At 43.1% G+C, this 20,171-nt stretch overlaps 1 protein-coding gene across 2 annotated transcripts in view; it reads left to right on the top strand.

The window, feature by feature from the left end:
• Nucleotides 1-241: 241 nt before the first annotated feature.
• The window catches only part of IL17RA (interleukin 17 receptor A), a 38,153-nt gene continuing 18,223 nt past the window's right edge, over nucleotides 242-20,171 (top strand). For both annotated transcript variants that reach the window (XM_084809300.1, XM_084809299.1), the window contains exons 1-3: nucleotides 242-422; nucleotides 13,059-13,083; nucleotides 19,057-19,203. In XM_084809300.1, the coding sequence (XP_084665426.1) occupies nucleotides 303-422; nucleotides 13,059-13,083; nucleotides 19,057-19,203 (292 nt within the window). In that variant the 5' untranslated portion in view covers nucleotides 242-302. The remainder of the gene's footprint in view (nucleotides 423-13,058; nucleotides 13,084-19,056; nucleotides 19,204-20,171) is intronic.

The following is a 20,171-nucleotide window of genomic DNA, read 5'->3' as shown; positions in this document are numbered from 1 at the left end:
TTTCTCCGCGCTTCACGAGAGGGGCATCGACGTGAGCAGAGAAACGCGGAGAGGCGCCGCGCCGCCTTCCCGCTCCTCTCCAGGGTAATCTGCATATCCCCGCCCTCTTCTCCTCTGCTCCCGCCCGTCTCGTCTGGCCTTGCTCCGCCCTCCCCCTCCAAGCCGCGCCCTCCCCCCTTCGCTCCTCCTCAGGTGAGTTCTCCGAAACGCCGCCCTTCAGGGTTTGGGTCCCGGAAGCTGCAGTCGGGGGAAGCGAGGCCAATGTGGCCGGTGGCCGCGCTTCGGTAGCGGCGGCGGCGGCCATGGCGAGGATGCGGGTAGCTGCTTCGGTGCTCTTTGCGCGTCTCCTGGGGCTGGTGTCCGTCGTGTCGGGGCTGAGGCTTCTCCTCAACGACCCGCCGCTTTTCAACTGCTCCCAAGCGGTAAGTCGGGCAGGGGGCAGCTTCTTTCCGGGCTAGTCGGAAGTAAGCTTGACTGTTTCCAGGGAGCTTGCTCCCAGGTAAACGTGCATAGGGTCGCAGCTTTGGAAACGGAGCTGCGCGACCGGAAGGTCTTAGTTCGGATCTCGCTTTTCCCACGAACTTGCGAGGTGGCCTTTGGCGAGTCACCCCCTCGTTCCCTGACCTCTCCCCCCATCCACCGTCTTTGAATGCAGAGATCACAGCGATCACCTACCGTACCGAGTTTTTGAGACGGCCGAAAGATAATATATATATATATACATCGCGCTGCGAATACTCTAAAATTATTTCTGGAGGGGGTAGCTATGTTAGCCAGTTACAGCAAAAACAAGGCTTATGGCATCTTAAAAGACGTAACAGATTTACTACAGCACGAGCTTTTATTAGCTAGGGTCCGTTCCGGATGAACTTTATTCTTCAAGGAGCCCTAAGGTATTTATATTTCGCTCCTTGGTCCAAAAGGGTCCCCGCGTTAACGCACTATATAAATGAAAAGTATTATTTCAGGCCCTGTTCTGGGAGGGAGACCTCAGTTGATCAGCTTGTTAACTGACTTTGACAGCAAGCACAGGAGATCACTTAAGCACCTAGTTCCTCAACTTTGTTGTAGGATGCCTTTTTTTTTTTAAGAGAAAGGTTATAATAAATTTAATAAACAATGATAAGTAGTAACTGTGGGGGATGCAAAAAGTGGGTTGAAGCCCCAGTGCAGGATGTTGCGCATTTCTAAGGAAGGATTCTCACCTGCCTTTATCCACCACTTTGCTACAAAATAGGTTTCAGGTGCCCCATGGTGGATTTGTACTTTCATTATCTGTCTAATAACAAAAAAAATGATCTATGTTTTGGCCACCTTTAAGGTAAAAAGCCTCTCAGGATGGCTTCTAAGATAAACATGCCAATAACAATAAACATCAAATAATTAATTAAAACATGGCAATAATAAAAACAACAAGCATCCAGCCCTAAAATATATAAAAATCAAATAAATAATTACAGCTAAAAATAATCAGCAATTCAATTTTTAAAAATCTCATAAGACAACCACCAAAAACAAAATAACCATCTATAGTAAAAGCTGTTCTTTTTTTGATATGGATGGTCTTCCTAACAGAATTTATATAGGCATGTGTGTAACAGGATAAATTCTAATGAGTAGTATGTTGATAGTGTGCCACTGAAAAATAAACAATGTGAAGGGCAACAGTGGTTCTATGCATATAACTGGAAATGCCTCAGTCATGTGTCCCATGCGTGGTGAAGTCTGTAAAGTCTGCAGAAGACAACAGCTGGCACAACTGGTACATTGTGTAATAAATTTGTTTCTCCCTTATTTCTCCTCATGTTTCAAGACTACACTAGTGCTGTGGCCATGTTTTGCTAGCATTCATATAATGATATTTTGTATGTGGAAAATGTAACATTTCCTCCAGATGTCCATATCCACAGGCTCTCAATCTAAATAAATATGAAACAAAAGGAGGTGAGAATTTGGGTGGTGGAGGGAGGAGAAACTTTCCACAAGCTGGAAGAGGGTGAAAGAAGGAAAGAGTTAAGATAATACAGTTTACTCATTTCTTAAACTGAGACAAAGATTAAGTCATCCAACTATTTAAAGGAAGAGATTTTACGTATAAGGGACCATGCATGAAAGAAAGCAACAATAAACATGTGTCTGTTCACTGCACATGGGGCAGGAAAACAAGTCTTGGCTTCCTGCTAATTGGGGACAGAGTTTTTACATGTTTTTAACAAATGGTGGTATTGCGAGTTTCTCCTTGCATGGTGGTAATATCCATGTAGAAAAAAACGCTAGTGACACCTTAAAACCTAACACATTTTTTGTGGGATAGGTTTTCATGGACTGTAATCCGCTTCATTAGATGCATGAAATGTTGCCCTGAGTTACAGATTAGTATGGTGGAGGGATTGTAAACAGTGAGGTCAGAGAGAAATGAAACACAGAAGGTAAAGACAGTGAGAATTATATTAACAGTGGCCAGTCACAAAAACAGTTGTTAGTGAAACCACAGACATCCTGACATCGGTGAACTAATTTTACCTGCAACGTGCTCACCTCTTCCGTTTCACAACGTAAGCCACGATTGGCTCCTTCATAGGTTGTGCAGAGTGACATGCAAACCCAGACCACTGGGTTGTTTACAGGCTAAACACCCCAGCAGTTAAACCATGGATTGTTGTTGGGTTAATTGCTGGTTTGGGTTCGTACATCATGCTGCACAGCCTATGAAGGACCTGATCACAGGTTGTTCATTAAAGTGGAAGAGGTGGGCCCAACAACCCATCGGTTTTTAAACCAATGGGTTATTGTTACATGCGAACAGCCCCACAGTGTGATAAGCAACCTTTATCTCGATTTAATGGAGAACCTGTAACTCAGAACAATACTTCATGCATCCCATAAAGTGGACTGCTATCCCCAAAAAACTGTGTCATAATAGATTTATTTATTTCTAAGGTGCCACAAGACTCTTTGTTGCTTTTCCTGTGTAGGGAAAAAAATATCTTGCCTGGAGTAGCCCACAGATTAATGGTTAAAATAAAGATATTGGCCCCTAGGGTAATTCTGTGGTCTGTAAACTCAAGTCAGAGCTCTCAGTGCTGAAACTTTTGATGTGCTGCTATGTGATGAGAACTCCTATTTTCCTAAAGTAGTATTTGAAACTATATTTGAATTTACCTCTGCAACTGACCTCTGGGTGAAGGCTTGTGTATTCTTTCACCAGTGGGGATAATTCAATAAGAGACCTCCTTATTTTTATTTTTATTGAATCCCAATCCTATGGGTGTATGTAAAGATGTTCTTTCCTTAATTGATATGTGGCGATCTGCTTGGCTTGGTGCATTTGTGTTATTACTCACAGACAGGCTTCAACAATTCACTTTCATGACAAGCATGGCCTATCCTCTGGTGAGCATGACAAGCAGCCAGCCTTCCTCTTAGTGGTGGGCAGAGATTGCAGTAGGAGTCCTGCGATGATCCCTGCCCCCTCCCTAACCCCAAAGTTGGGAAGAAACCTGGGGGTTCTTTGGCAGCTGCATGGCCAAGCCATCTGGAGGGCCTTGGCCACACAGGGCCAAACTAGTCCACACACCCCATCAGCCTTTCATGCTCTGGAGCATGATGATTGGACATTGCTGGCTGAAGGCACTTGTGACACCTTCAAGCAGCAGCACCCCACTGCCCATGCTTCCACTGGCACCATCCTGTAGGAAAGATGAGATGTGGTGCTTGTCCAGAAAGGAGGGTACTGGTTGCTGAAGACTACAGATTTTTGTTTGCCAACCAAAAATTGTAGACCTCTATTCATGTATTTAGAACTGTACCAAATCAAGGGGCTCCTAGTCCTGTTGGTATGGATAAAAATGGTATTTAATGCTGCTAGTTCCCCATCCAGCTGCTTCTGCATCTCCCTTCCCCACATCTGATTCATGCAAGACCTTGCATGGAACAATTGTACCAACGCAGTTGCACTGTTCAGAGTTTCTGCTGAAGGTTAATATCCTGAGTAATTAGCTATACAGGGACTGTCAATCTGAAACACTGTACTGATATATTATCCTGTTTGCCTGATTCAGCCTATGCTTTGCCATGCTCTTTGTGTCACACTTCACTGCATCCTAGTCTGTTGAGTACAGCTTGGCATAGAAAGTGATCTGTATTGCTGTCAGGTTAATCAGCATTGCTTATTAATTTCAAGTGAGGTGGATCTGCATGAGTAAATCTTGATGGAGGAATAGCTTCTGAGCATGTAGTGATGTACTCTGCACGCTTCAGTTTCTAAAGAGACTCTGTAAAGGATTGCATAAATTGGTTGACTGAAATAAAATTGGCTTGGTATTCCTTTTGTAACCTCTGTAAATGAACTAGAGAGCTCAGTGAGACTACATAAATTCCCTCATACATTGTACTGTTCACATTAGTAGTCCACTGGCATAATCTGCTAACCTAACAATTAAACCTCAGAGTAACAAGTAACCTATGAATCAATCTTTTCCTTTGGAAGTTTTGAATTTGGATGAAAACTAGTAGAGGTGACTACAATGATGTTGAGTGGAAATTTTTCCAGTGCTCACTTTTTCAGCGTAAAATTGTCCATTTCATAAATTCATTAAGTAAGAATGAATGGATGTCAATTGCAAATACAATGTTAGGCAAGTTTGGCAGTTTCAAAGTTGTATATGGGTTGTCAGCATTTTACGCACAGTTCTTTGGCTTGCTAAAATTAGTACATCAACAGTTTTCAGTACCTTTGTTTTTTCCTTAAATGTAAACAGTGTAAGGGAAGTGCATGCTATTATCACATTTTTAGAAGTATTCCAATAAAATTTCTACATAATATAACATTTAAATCATGTTTAGACTGATTTATTTTCCCCCTCAAATATTTCAGGTGAAATACTTACAGTGTATTGGGACAAAAAATTGAAATTGGGTACTTTTTTAAAACTTTGTTTTCTAAATACAAGTCAAATAAACATGCTAAATCAGATCACTCTATAGGGCAGGGCCCAAGCTGGTGCCCTCCAGATGTTTTGGCCTACAGCTCCCATCAGCCCTAGCCAATATAGCCAATGGCTAGGGGTGATGGGAGTTGTAGGCCAAAACATCTGGATGGCCACAAGTTGCCCATTTCTGTTCTAAGCTAGGCTAGCCTAATTTGCATAGAAAAATTCCCAGAAATGTTTCCAATTCAAAATTTTGTAGAAAACTCATATCGCTAGTTAAATTCACTAGACAATCACATTAACCTCAGATCAGTTTTAAGAGCTCTTGATTAATATGGACTAAACTGATGTTCTTTAGAGTGACATGTGAAAATTAGTATGAGCTCTACTAATGCTAGGATTCCTAAAGGTTTAACCAAGAAGGTTGAATGTTTTTCTTGTATTACTCAACAAAGGGCACAAATTTGCTTTTCTGTTGTTTGAGTATGGAAGAGCTGATTCTAGTCACATACCTATTTGATTCTTTAGAAGAATTATGCCGTGCCTTGAAATCTAAATTAATTCAAGGTGGTATGCAATAATTGTAGAATTCAATAAAGTTGTTAACATACCTTTGCAGTATAAGACAGATGCTGCAGGAACACAATATTAAAGCCTGCAGTAGAAGGTAGATACTGCAGGAACACAATATTAAAGCCTTTTCCAAGCTCTTTGGTGTTCCTACCAGTGCTGTTACTGTTAGGAGCCTGCGGCAATCCCAGGGGAAATAACCCCTATCCAGGAAATATGCTGCCAAGAAGCACCAGATGCAACTGTCACTTGGGGGTGGGCTTTGATATTTGCATAAATTTGTTCAGTATGCATAGTTGATTCTGAACCTGGTATTTTGAGTTTTTTATAAAATATGGCAATTCCTACAGGGAGCTAACAGGAGCCCAGGTCACTGAGAACTTGAGCGTACAGGTAGGGGAATATTGCGTAATACATGAAAGAAAGAAGGTGACATGCAGAAGAACACAACCTCTCATTCAGTGCGATCAGTAAAGATACAATGAAGTATCTAAGTGGATAGAGAATAATTTGGCACTAGATCCAGGATAGAAACCAAAACATACTTTTTTAACACAAAGCATTACTTCACTGTTCACTGCCACAAGATGGAGAGTTATGGGTGCTAACTCAGATATTTTTAAAAGGAGATTACACAAATTCATAGAGGAGAGGTCTATCAACAACTATTAACCATGATGGCTGTATGCTACTTCCAGGTTCACAGGTAGCATGCCTTTAGGAAGCCCAAATGCTTATGGGCTTCTTAAAGCATTTGGCTGGTCACTGTAGGAGCTTTGGTCTGAACCTAGCAGGACTGTTCAAAGATTTTCTTTTACATAGTTCTGCAAAAATCTATTGCTTTACTAAGTTCTCTTATCTACCAGCTCAACCCTAAATGGGCATATCATTGGCACTTTTCCCAGCCATGAACCTTGACTTATGCAGTCTTTCATCATGATAGTAGTTGCGAAACAAACTCTGTGGTAGAAATGTCCTTTTTCATAACTCCTGCTGAAACCACAGCAAACTTCAGAGGCAGCTTCTTTTCACAGTTTAGGGAAGTTGGTACAGTGTACAGGAAGTATATGTCAACTGAGATATTTTAATAAAAACTCAACAGGTTCTGCAATAAATACCATGATAATTGAATAACATATAATTGAACACTGTACACTGGTTTGGGAGAGATGTAGCAACAGAAAAATATTTTTGTAATTTATGAAACATTTTTGACTACACTTTAGAAAGGTGGCTGTGTATGTGGTGTAACAGTGTGGTTTCTCATGTGGCACTGTAGGTTCTCCATGAGATCAGTCACATCTCTCAGCCAGAAGATCATATAAGAGAAATCTGGGTGAGCAAATGTCCACGTGAAATGGGATGATCAAAGTGGCATGCTACTAACTATAGAACCCAATTTGTTCCTATCATGTCTGTATAGTTGCTTGAACCTGATTCTTTTTTTAAATGAAAATGTTTAGGCACTTCTAATCAGTGATGCAAAACATAATCTCCCATTAAATAATGCTTTATCCAGAATCCCATACAGATTGTTGTGATTGCTTGATTGTCTAGATCAGTGGTTTACAAACTTTCTGACTCTAATGAGCTCTTTTAACCATTGACTAGTCTGCTGAAGAATCCTGTCATGCTGCAACTGATTCTAGCACATGTTCTAGGATACAAATTCAATCCATATAGGAAAGTTGCTGCAAGCTGGGACTCACCATCACCCTTCAGCAACTGGAGACTCTCTGTATTGAAAAGAAAGATGACTAGTGATGGCAAATCTATTATTAAAGGAAGCTTGTCTGCTGTTACTGTTCTTGATAAGCACCAGGGAACCCTAGTCTGAAAACCACAACTCTAGGTGGAAATTCCCATGAGCTTGGACCAGGTAGGACTTGAGTGTTTCTTAAAATAAGTTACCATGATTATTGTATAGCCATCACATTTCATTTACCTGTTAGCATAAAACTCTTGGTATCTTATGTTAAGAAACCCTCAAGTATTTTTATGTAAGAGTTAAGTATTCATCTCTTGAAAAATCACCTCCCCCCGCCCCGCCCTGAAGTCAAGTTTTTAAAAAGCCTCCACTGGTGTCAATAGATGCTTTTTAAAACCTACTTGCAACACATGGAGGGGTGCTGCTGAGGAGGGAAGGGCTTAACCTCTGTTCCCCAGTACTGCAGCCTGCCTCAAAAAATGTATGCCCCACACTCAGTCAGGCTTTTAAAGCTCCATTGGTGACAATGACAGCTTTTTAAACGCCAAATTGCCACGGGGGGAGGGGGGCTTTTCAGGAAGGATAGTGTGTTTGCCCAACCCCATCCACTTTTGGACAGTCACATTGGGGGAGCACATGCCAGTAGGGTCACTTCACTCACTTTGGGATGTGGCCCCCAAAGTGCTTGCCCAGAGCCAATTTAACTGTTGGGCCAAAAGAGGTTCCTCACCTCGGTTTTAAAGTGTGGTCCCTTTCCCATGTTATCGTAGTGGTAGCACGCAAGAAAGTAAATAATGCTGTCCAGTTCCATGGATATCATTTAAAGCACAATCCTATGCATGTTTAGACAGAAAAAAAAGTCCTACAACTCCCAGCATTCCCTGGCTAGCAGTACTGGTTAGGGAATGCTGGGAGTTGTAGGGCTTTTTCTGTTTAAACATGCATAGGTTTGCTCCTTTATTTACTTCTAGTTTTAAGAAGTCAGGCAATAAGTAGGAAGTAGACTTTTTGAGCAGGACCAGAAGGCAACTCTAAAGCTAGTCAGGCCTTCCTTCTCTCCCCCATAAAGACTCGTTTGGGACACAAAGCCTTGCAAGCTTTCCAAATGCCATCCAATACAAGAGTGGGACATTTACAGTGGTCTCAAGGAAGCTGCCTTCTGCAAACTGTAGATCATTAATAATATACTAAGGTTCGCTACCCCCTCATCCAAATAATCCTTAAAGCAATTTTGTAAGATAAGCCAGTATTTATTATGTTTGGAAGGACTGAGGCTGAGACATAGTAGCTTGCCTAAGAGTTCATGGTTGAAAAGAGATTTGAACCAAGGGCTTTCCATCACATCTTCAAAACCACTATGGTATACTAGATCTCTTGTTTTCCTTTTATAAGACTTTTCTTTTCTTCTGCGTTACATGTTAACACATTAGGGATGATTTGGCTGTAGTGAACCCATCCTGTGTGTAGAAAGTGCTTTCTGAGAATAATCCAGTTGTACAGCTCTGTGAGTCATCACATAAAGGAATGGGAAGACCAAATGTGTTATTACCCCAACCTTTTTTTAATCTTTCTAGTCTATGGCACTTATTCAGATTGTTTAGATGCAAATCAGTTTGCAGATTATAGATGTCAATTTTTATAAAACGATACAGCTACATTGCAGATTACCCCAGCTTCCTAAAAATAGTGAACTAACATATCTATTCTAAAGTTTCCTTAGGACGTGATGCACCAAAATCCTGCATAAGTCCTATCAAAATGAATAGGAGCTACATGGACACGTTCACACTAAACTAAGGAATCAGACCATGTTCCCCTCTCTTCCTGCACATGGCTGGGAGGAGGAATAAACCAAAGTTCAGTTTCACTTTAGCAGAGTTCTGCTTTGTCGTTATGTATGAATTAGCAGTTGTAATTTAAAAGAAATGTGAACTTGCTAAACAAACCACAAAATTCAGAGTTTGAAGCTGGTTTGTTTAGCAATTGACTCACATTTATGTTAAACCACAGTTCCTTTAGTGTCCATAGCTTAGGTGCCAAAAAGAGGAGATATGACTCTTGTTGCAATAATGTTTGAAGAAAATATATACAGTGAATCCTTGTGCATCAGTGCATGGGGTTCATCTATGTCACCTGCCTAAAGGCTCTTCCAAATGTTCAACTTTGAAGCTTCTAAATATGTATGTGTGGTTTTGCATATGAAGATAGCAAGTTCTACTGGACTCAAGGATTAGTCTGACAGAAAATGATGCAATTCTGCCACTGAAGCTAAGTGGCTCTGGAAACATGAGCTGCCACTACTGACTGAAATCAAAGGATCATTATGATATTCTACGTATGTTCCTTAGGATCACATTATAGGGCTCTTGCACGTTCAGAGTGTGTGAGAGAGAAGGGGAAACAATACAGTACACTGAGAAACTGAGTTGCAACAACACTCTCTCTCCCACCCACACACTCCATAATAGAGAGTTGTATTGATCCCCCAATTTGGTGCTTTGGAAAACAGCCCAGTTTAGCTTGGACTGATTCAGATGCCATCCGCTTCAACTCAGGTACTGAACTTGAGTCGAGATTCAGAAATTCAAGGCTTCGTGCATCCTATTGACTATCGTGGGCGGGGGGGGAGGGACTTTAACTTTTTTCCCCTTAGTAACGTTCTGGTGTACTATGTCTTATGGCCCATATGTTTGGGCCTGGCCATGTTGAGTGCTCAAGTGAGTGATACGCTTATTACCAAAACCTGCAATTTCCCAGTTGATGAGGCTGTGAAATCACAGAATCTTATAGAGGTGAAGTTAAGGTACACACACACAACGTTTGGAGGGAAAGTCGAGGTTTATTGAAAGACCCAATATTGAACTTCCATTCCCAAATTAACAGTGGACATAAGTTTGGCTTTACAGCCCCAAAGATTTAACTATGCAGCCCCAGTTGGCTATGCAGACCCAAAAAGCAGGTATGACACTACAATAGATACTTATCCCTATACCTAAGCACTGGACAATAGATACTTTCCCCTAATATCTGTCCAGCTCATACTTACAGCCACACAGCTATGCTGGCCAGACAATAGGGTAACGTGAAAGGTGGAGCAGGGTGAGTTGACGACGTGGGCACAGTCAGATTCAAATGTCCACTGTTGCCCCACCCACTCCTTCCTTCTGGGCTCAGGGGTTTGTATATCTTTTCTTGGGTATAGGATGGCGTAACATCAAGGGGCTTAATGTTGCACTTAACATTAAATTCTGTTTATAAATCATGGCCGTTGCCAGTAGTAATTGTCCTTTTCAAAGAACAGTGCCTCCCCAATATTTCCAAGGTCCTTCCAATGACCATAAAATGCTCCTCTTTATTATTGTAACATCTTCTGCCCTTGTATTAATGCCCACACCTTGGATAGCTCCTTTAGAGTTCTGACTGAAACCTGGAGCGAAATTACCACCCCACAGACATTGTGACCACCAGCCTCCACTGGCTGGCTTGTTTCCACAATTCTTTGAAGTCAATAGCCTTCATGCATATCCTTTATCAACACCCCCCATCTCTGCGGCCTCTTTTCCTTTGAATGAAACCATTCACCCAGCATTCATGCCTCCCAGCATTCTTCAGCCAGGAACATCAAATAACTAAATAATAAAATTGTTTTAGAGGGCTGTTTACATTCAGGATGTTTAAAATTTGACACATTGGGCAATTGGGTCTGCATTGTGTTACAAATTGTGATAGTTTATGCAAACAATGCGAGGATCATCGAGAGTTCACAAAGGCATCTTTCATCTTTCAAGCTACAGGGTCAAAGAGAAGATTTGAAAGGAAGGCTTAGAAAGAGAAATAATGTTTATTGACAGGAATCAATAAAGATTGAAAGAAGAGGAAATAAATGAAAATTCAACTAAGGATTGAAAGAAGAGGATATAAATGGACAGTTATAAAATGAATAAGCCAATCTAGCATTTGTTTAAAAAACTGATTGCTGTTTATACAAAGGGCTTATACAGCAGAGTTTAAATTCATTAGTGTATTTATATAATCCAAGCGCAGAAGTAATGGCTTTTAACCAAAGTAAACTTTTAAATTGGCCTTCTGTAACTCTTCTAACTTTCCCTTATTCAGAGCTGTACATGTTTTTACTGATGAAGCCAAAATGGTAGTTGCCAAACCCATTCCTCTCTAGGCAAGTTGCCCCCACCCTTTATGAGGGAAGGACCAGTGGGGAGTGTGGCTTGCTGGGCATTGCTGCTTGAAGGTAGCTAAAGTACTTTTAGGCATCGGCATCCCAACACTCTGCTCCCCACATTTCCTGCTCCAGAGTAGGAAAGGCTAGCAGAAGGTTGCCACTTTGGCCCTGTGTGGCCAAAGTTATCAAAGTTCCTTTGTCAGACAGCTGCTAAACGACTCTCACCCTTCTTGTCAACTTTGGAGCTGGAGATGTTGCAGGGATCACTGCACAAGGCCAGGGCAGTCTCCACCCATCTCTGCAGCTTCAAATTTGGGAGGAAGGCTGGCCACTCGTAACAGTTGCCAGAGGGTAGGCCACACTTGCCATGAGCGGCAAGCAGAATTGTTAAAGTCTGGCCTTCTTGAATAATTGTGTCTACTCTCAGCCACCTTATTATGGTATGCCGACTTCAGATTCCTAACTACGCTCAATATATCTTATCTTTTCCTTGAACGTGATGGGAAGAATTTGAGATTTCATGGCAGCATAATTTAAAATGCCACTTTATAATAAAGGATCAATAATCGGGGGCCTGTGGACTTGTATCTGGCACCATGAGAGGTGCTACCTGTCTCCTAGTTGCCAATTTAGAAGGAAAGGAATTGGCATCTTTGGTTACAGAACATGATGTTAAACCACACTGGGGGCAGGGGCTGACGTGTTACCCCACAACTCTCACTTTTAACAGTGGATTTCAGGAAAATTTCTTACTGGCCTGGTTTGCATTACATAGCTAGCTCATTGAGGGTTGTTTAACCCACAATGAACTGCAGTGTGTTTTGGGTTCATGTGGGTGAGATTTTGAATATGCAACCCCCATTCAGAGGTTATTATATCATGCAAACCCAGCCACTGACGGTTATTTGAGGGTTAAACAACTCTCACATAGCCCTCAGTTTGTTGTAAGGTTATGTAAGAGTTATTTAACCCTCAAAAAACCCTCAGGGGCTAGGTTTGTACAACACGGCAACCCCCACTCGAAGTTGCATATTCAAAATCTTTCCTGGCACACACTGCATCTCATCATGGATTGAAGAACCCATGGTGTGTTGTCTAAACCAGCCCACTGTCTACAGGTTTGACAGATACGGGAGAAAGCATTGAAAGCTTGTAGGTCTTCAACTACATTTCTTTGTGAGGCAAGAACTATTGCCTCTCCAGTCTAAAATTTGAAAAACAAACACCATCATATGTACAGCACTCAAGTAGGACTGTTACAGTCTATCCTACTCAGAAGTTAAGTCCCACAAAGTTCAGTAGATCTTATTCTCAAGTTGGGTGTGCATATGATTGAAGCACTAGTTTCCTATGGTATGTTCCAAAAGGTTTCTAAGGAAAAGACAAAGCTTAGAGAAGTGGTTAATGACTTGTTAGAAAAGCCTACATCCACAAAGTATGTTAATTCACATTCATGTTAGAATATCTTTCTTGATTTCACCAAATTTCTCCCTCTCTCTCACACGCACGTCTTCTTTTTCAAGCAATGGTGTCACCTATTCGCATAAATGTCAGTCTTCTAGATTTCAACTCTATGAAGTCCTTATCCAGGTTTTCTTTCTCTCAGCTTGAGCATCAATAGGAATAGAAAGTGTCCTTTTCACTAATGTGCTTACGTTCTCTCCTGTAGGGTCTACGCTGCCTTGTGCGGAACAGTAAGTCCTTTTTTTTCTTAATTTGCATCTATCTCCTGTTCATTTTAGAGCTGGAGTCTTATGCTAAGGTTTATTCTGTCAGTCATCTTTATCAACCTGACCAACGTTACAGCAAGCCTGTATTGGAAGCACCATTTTCCCTTACAGCCTGCCCTCCCAGCTTTGATAGCACTAGTACTGCAATCCCTTCAAGTCTGAGGGTGCTGTTACTGAATACCAGGTTGCTTAATGGGAAGGTCTTATTCCTGATCTTATTCAGGAGGAACATGGCAATCTTGTTTGCATGCCTGAAGGGGAAAGTGTAAACCTCTCCAAGATAGGTCTAACAGGTTATAATGTACAGCACCAATCATGACTTAAGGGGCAGACAGGATGGGTAGCCTTGCTCTATAAGGACTCAATTTTTCTGATCAGGGGCCCTGTCCCACAGTCTACCATTTTCAAGTGTTTATGCCTGGTGTTTGGAACCAAAGATAGAACTGGGATTTTGGGGGGTGTACTGTCCATCCTGCTATTCGACAGGTGATGGAGGGAGACTTGGGGTAGTGTTTTGGTTCTCAAGGCTGATAGTCTTGGGGGAACTGAACATCCACACAGAGGCTGCCTTATCTGGAGCAGCTTGGGATTTCATGGCTTCCATGATGATCTGTCTAAAATAATATTGGTCCCAACACATGTGGCAGTCCACACTTTGTAGTTGGTGTTCTGCTCAGGACTTAGGGGAAATGATCTGTGGGAAGGGGAGCCAACAATGGATTTATTGTCATGGACAGATCATTACTTGATCAGCTTTGATCTTTAGAGTATTTGTCACCTCTGCAAGGGTGAGTAGAGGACTCAATTTAGTTGTCTGCACCCAAAGACCGTTCTGCCCCCCACCTGGTCCCTGGGTCAGTCTGCTTGTAAACACCATTTCACCATTTCACGATGTTACCATTTCATTTCCACCTCACCTTCCTGTATGGGTAGATCTAGTTTATGTGTGGTTGAGAAGCACTGGGACTGTAGGTAGAGGGTGTATGAAGGTGTAAAGACTCCTAGTTTCAGCCTTCATGGAAACAGACATACAGAGATGTAGAGGCAAGCAAGGGCAAGGACAGGGTATGTGGCCCATATAATTTATTAGAGAATTAACATTCTCAACAAACTGAGATTTAAAGATATAGTTCTTCTTCATGGTCTTGGTGCATCACACATAGGGGCTCTGCCCCTGTGTGGACCCTTGATTCAGGAAACTTCTATAGCTGAGGAGTTTTGGTGGGAACCCTCCCCCACTGTCCCAGTGTGCATGTGCCTAGGTGGTTACCCACTTATTCCCTCAGTTCTCTTTCAACCATCACTGTGGTAGCCTCATGAGAGACCTTCTCTGTGATCAGCTCATCTGATAGCTCTTAAAAGCTGAAAGTTTTTATTCTATCTTTACTTCTTTCTATCATATATTCTACCTATTTCTTCTTGCGTTACTTTCTTTTGCTTTTATTTCACAATCTAGCAATCACCCAAAAAACATATGGCCCTCAGGGTGCCATTTTGTAATTGTGTCCACTGTGGGAGTAAGTTGCTGCCGACAGACGGACACTCACTGTGCCTTTCCTGCCATGGGGAAGGGCACGTTGTCTTGCCCACATTGCTAGGCATTTACTGAACAGACTAGGCATAATCATTCTGCTCTCCTGAAAGCTGTGTTGTGGAGGAAGGTGCTTGAAGCAGTTAAGGAGCTTAAAACTTCACTGGTTCAATCATCTAATAACCCTCCTCAGGGCATTCCTGCAGCACCAAAGCCTGTACAAGTGTTGGAGTTGGAATCCCCTCAGGGTCTCATTCAAGACTCAAGCCAAGCATCTCTGAGCAGACCAGACCACCCCCCATGCCAGGGCGATTGCTGACATTTTTGCTAACCAAAAAAGCTCACAATGAAAGCTAAGGTGTCAAAGCAGGCTGGTCTCCTTCTGAGCTACAAAAGAAGAAGAAAAAGACTTCTAAACATGGGACCGATCACGATCACCACTTTCAATTGCTCTTCCCACTCCTCCACCAACATTACAGGATTGGCCGCTATCTCTGGTGCCAGCAGCTCCATCCACGTCTTGGGATTAAGCGTGATCACCGGTACTGATTACAACTCCCACTCCTCCACCAGTGGTGTTTTCTCCAGTTCCAACGTTTGCATCAGTCCCAGCACAAGAAACAATGCCAATCACATAGACATTGGAGGGTGAGATCCAGGATCCTTCCCCAATAGAACCACCTGCTTTGCCACCTGGCCCTTTCTAGTCACCACGGTTAACTATCCCCTGGCCAGGATAAATGCCACAGTTTACTGGAGTCAGTTTTCTTGGTGGCTTCAGCTCAGAGGAGTCATGCACCTAGACCATATGAGCAGGCTCAATGCCGATCAAGATACCTGGCCTCTGATTGGAGTGGACACTCTGACTAGGACATGCCATACTGGAAAGGCTAAGATTGGCAAGAAAACCGTATTGATCATTACCGTCACCATTACTATTACCACCATACAGACTCCTACGATCAGGAGGCTTGTTGGTACTGTTGCCAGCCATTGGCCACACTGTGAAGGACACCTGTTGATGAGGGCATGTTCTTGCTCCTCTCCTGATTGTCACCCAGAAATTTCAGCCACTGTTAGCTACTCAAACACTGCCTTTGGTCCTGGGTCTGTACCAACAGTTGAGTTCTTCTCAGGAGCAACATCAGCAACCCTCAGGTCTGAGGAAACAGTACTCCTCGAAGTTCTGTAGCTTTCACTGCAACAGTGAAAGCTACAGATGGGGGCAACAAGCGTCAGCTTTGACTTACCCCTTGTTCTTCTATCTCATTTGTCCCTCTGCTCAACCACCACTCTTCAGTACTCATCTTCTTTCCTTCCTGTGTGGGAGAACATCACATTTGACTCCTGGGTCTTCTCCATTGTCCTCCAGGGTTACAAGATTGGGTCTGACACCCTCCCTCCACTCAGTACTGTGTGGGTAACAGCCCCTTCACTGGTTCTCCACCAAGAAGTACAGACAATCCCAGACAAGGGTTCCCTCGAATTTGTCCCATGTATGCATCTCAGTGAAGGGTTCCATTTGAGGTACTTCACGATACTGAAGAAGGATGGAGGGCTCTGGCCAGTTCCGGACTTTCAAGAGGTACATATGCACATCATGCCCAGGAACTTCTACATGGTCTCTCTGCTGTCCGTCCTCCCACTATTCTCACAGACAGACTGGTTCACCTCGATCGACCTGAAGGATGCCTGTTTTCATATCACAGTAGCAAAGTCATACCACCACTACCTTTGCTTTGTGATCAAAACCAACACCTACCACTCTGAGTGCTGCCCTTTAGCCTTGCCGCCGCTCTAAGGGTGTTTGCGAAGTGCATGGTGGTAGTTGATCCCATCTTCATATCCATGGTGTTGAAGTCTCTCCATACATAAACAACTGGTTATTGGTTGCGTCAACCAGATGTCAGCTTCTTCAGTCAATACGGATGACCTACAGTCTCCTTGAGGAGCTGGCCTCTACATCAGTCGAGAGAAATCCCAACTACAACCTATACAACACTCCAGTTCATCGGAGCACTTCTAGATTCTCAGTTGGAGTCCACATTCTTGCCCAACGATCCAGGTAACCTCAGACAATACAATTGTCATTGCATACCTGAACAAACAAGGAGGGACACAATCACTTCCTTTACTTGCCTTGACCCTTCAAATCTTCCAGTGGAGTGTTTCCTGTTGGATCAGACTGATGGTGATCCATGTGGCTGGTGTGGACAATGTGCTCACCAACCGGCTCAATTGATCTGTATTGACCTCCCACAAGTGGGAGATGGACAGGATAGTTCGAGCCACTCTTCTGCCATTGGGAAATGGTGGAGGTCAATCTATTTGCCTGCAGGGACAATTCTGTGTGCCTGGAATTTTGCAGCCAAGTGGGCCACGACCCAGGGTTGAGAGGTGACGCTTTCCTGTTCCAGTGGATGAGGGATCTGTTCTACATCTTCCCTCATTTCCTCTGATCATAAAGGGCCTGGCAAAAATTGGGACGGAAGGCACACAACACATCTTGATCACTCTGCCTTAGTTTGCCCCACTCCTCAGGATGGCACCGGGAGAGTACATTTGGCTTCCATCAATACCGCACCTGCTCACCAGATAGCAAGGTTGGGTCTGTCATCCAGACCTGTCAATGCTCTGGATGGAGGATCCTTTGAGTGATATGGAGGCCATCCCTGCCTCAATTCAGAGGATCCTTGATACAGCTCATAAGCTCTCAACACAGTGTTCTTATGCTAAGAAATGGACCGCTGCTTCTTTTGCCCGCACCCAGGGTTTTGACCCTCGCCGATGCTCATTGCACGAGGTTCTTCTGTTTCTGCTGTTCCTTGCATCCAGTAGTGAAGAGATTCCTTCAAGGAATCAGAAATGTGGCCCCACCCATCCATGCCATGGTACCAAGCTGGAGCCTGTCAATCATCCTGAAGGCATTGTCATCCATCCAAAGCCTTCGAGGCATTAGCAAAAGTGGACTTTGATCTGTTGGCAGGTAGCCTTTCTTGTGGCCGTTACTTTGGCTCAGCCTGCTAGTGAACTGTGTGCACTGCATGTGAACCCCTCCCTACCTTACCACAAGGACAAGGTGGTCCTTTGATCGGGTCCTGCCTTTCGTTCCAAAGTGACCTCAGATTTCCACTTGAACCAAGACATTATTCTGCTGGCCTTCTTCTCTTCCCCTTCTGCTCTTTTGAAATTGACTCTGCACACTTTGGATGTCTGCTGGGCATTCTATAAGTCCAGGACTGTGCAGTTTTGGCTGTCGCCCCATCTCTTTATTTGTTTGTTATGGCGGCAAGTGCAAAGGAGAGCCTCTCGACACAGCACGTAGGTTCATGGGTTGTAAAGACCATCAAGCTAGTGTATGAGGTGACTAGTCTCATACTACATGCCCCAGTCTGAGCTCTACTTGTGCAGTAGCGATGACAGTCACATTTGACAGGAGGATCACCATCCCTGACCTGTACCACACTGCAGTCTGGTCTAAGCCATCTACCTTTGTTCGACAGTGTAAGCTAGATGCTTGGGCTAGAGCTCACTACTCCTTCGGTCACACAGTCCTTTCCTCCTTTTGCAATAGGACACTAACCCGCCTCCAGTAAGTCAGCTTGTTAATCGCCTATATGTGTGATGCACAGAGACCACGAAGAAGAAAGACAGGTTGCTACCTGTAACCATAGTTTTTCAAGTGGTCATCTATGCATTCACACAACCTATTCATCATCCCATCTTCGGTGTCATGCTGGAATTCAGTGTTGGTACTGAAGGTTCTTCTTAGGTCTGAGGCTACAATGTCGGTGTTGATGAACTGAGAGAATAAGTGGGAAACCGCTAGGGATATGCACACTGGGACAGTGGGGGAGGGTTCCTGCCAAAATTCCTCAGCTATAGATGCTATAGAAGTTTCCTGAATTGGGGCTCCATGCAGATGTAGAACCCATAGATATGAATGCACGGAGAACCACTCGAACAACTACAGTTACAGATAGCAACCTGTCTTACTAAACTAGCCAAATTTATACCCTAGGAGAGAGCTATCACTCTAAATAGCATCTGTCTAATCATGTGTTTCTTAAGGCACATCTCACATATATCTGTCTCTTACTGTGCCTCCTATTAGCAACAGAGTGTGCATTAGAGGGAATGTCCCTGCCAAGAAGCCCAGATGTTTAAATGAAGATTTTGAATGTTCAGCATTGACACTAATGCCGGTTGAGCTCTGCCTGGTTGCCCTTTAATTCCATTTTTCATAGCTTTTTTGTAAAGGCCATGGTAACACAGCAAGAGATTTCATAGACTCTGCCCAACGGAAAGTGTGGGAGGCAGTAAATCAGTCCAAAGACTGGTCCAAAGGAAAACCTACCTCAGAAATGGGCTTAATTTTCGTTTTGTTTGTTTGTTTTAACTGACAGGTACCTGCATGGATCAGAGCTGGCTCAGTTTTTCAACATGGACTCCCTCAGCCCCAAGTTCCCTTGATGTCCATCTTGGTACTTTCTTTGGGGAGGAGGGGAAACTGCTCCCCGTGCTGAAGATAGAGTGGAAGGTGGCTACTGATGGTAAGTGAGGGACAATTTAATATACATCTGAGAGGACTGATGTCTGTTAAAGGTGTCTGATGAGTCTGTAGCATGTAATGCTATCCCTACCAGCAGTAGCTAGAGCTATCTTTGAATTGGTTGTGTGGATTGGCAGATGTGTGATGTTCTGATGGCGAACTGCAGCATTTACTAAAATTCTTCCCTTGAGCATCTTTCAGAGGCAAAAATATAAGAGATTCTGAGCAGATTCAGGGATGAATATTCAAATGGTAGTATTTCACTTCAAACACAGAAGAATGAAGTACAGTCTTGGTATTGATGGAATCTGGAGATCACCTTAAAACATTGAAACTGATAGGATAAATTGAGTCGTATATCCAACCTAAGTGTATATCTTTCCATGGCGTAAAAGCAAAATATTTGAATATATGAACACATGAAGCTGCCTTATACTGACAGTTGCTCCATGTAGTTCTGTACTGTCCACTGTGATGGTAGCAGTTCTTCAAGGTCACAGATGAATATTTTTCCCAGCCAAGTAATTGATATCCTTAACTGGAGATGAATCTAAGAATATAAGAAGAGCCCTGCTGAATTAGACTAAAGGCCTATCTAGTCCTGTTTCCCATAGTGGCCAGTGGCCTGTGGGAAGCCCTCAAAGCAGGACATGAGGGCCATAACCCTCTCCTTGCCATTGTTCCCCAGCAACTAATATTCTGAGGCATGTGGCTTCTCTGGTCCTGGAGATAGTATATAGCCATCATGACTAGTGGCCATTAATAGCCTTATCCTCCATGCATTTGTTTAATCCCATTTTAAACAGTCTAAGTTGGTGGCCATCACCACATCTTGAGGAATTGAATTCCATAGCTTACGAATGCACACATCTATGTATGAAGTACTTCCTTCTGTCTGTCCTGACTTTCTGCATGCTACCACTGAACTATCTCCCTTCTAAGGTATTTCATAGAAAAAATAAGTTATTC

Source organism: Heloderma suspectum, chromosome 7, assembly GCF_057233095.1.
Source record: "Heloderma suspectum isolate Gila_16-S chromosome 7, 16-S_ref, whole genome shotgun sequence".
Classification (NCBI taxonomy): domain Eukaryota; kingdom Metazoa; phylum Chordata; class Lepidosauria; order Squamata; family Helodermatidae; genus Heloderma; species Heloderma suspectum.
The sequence above is the reverse complement of the archived record's forward strand: the minus strand, read 5'-3'. Positions and strand labels throughout refer to the sequence as shown.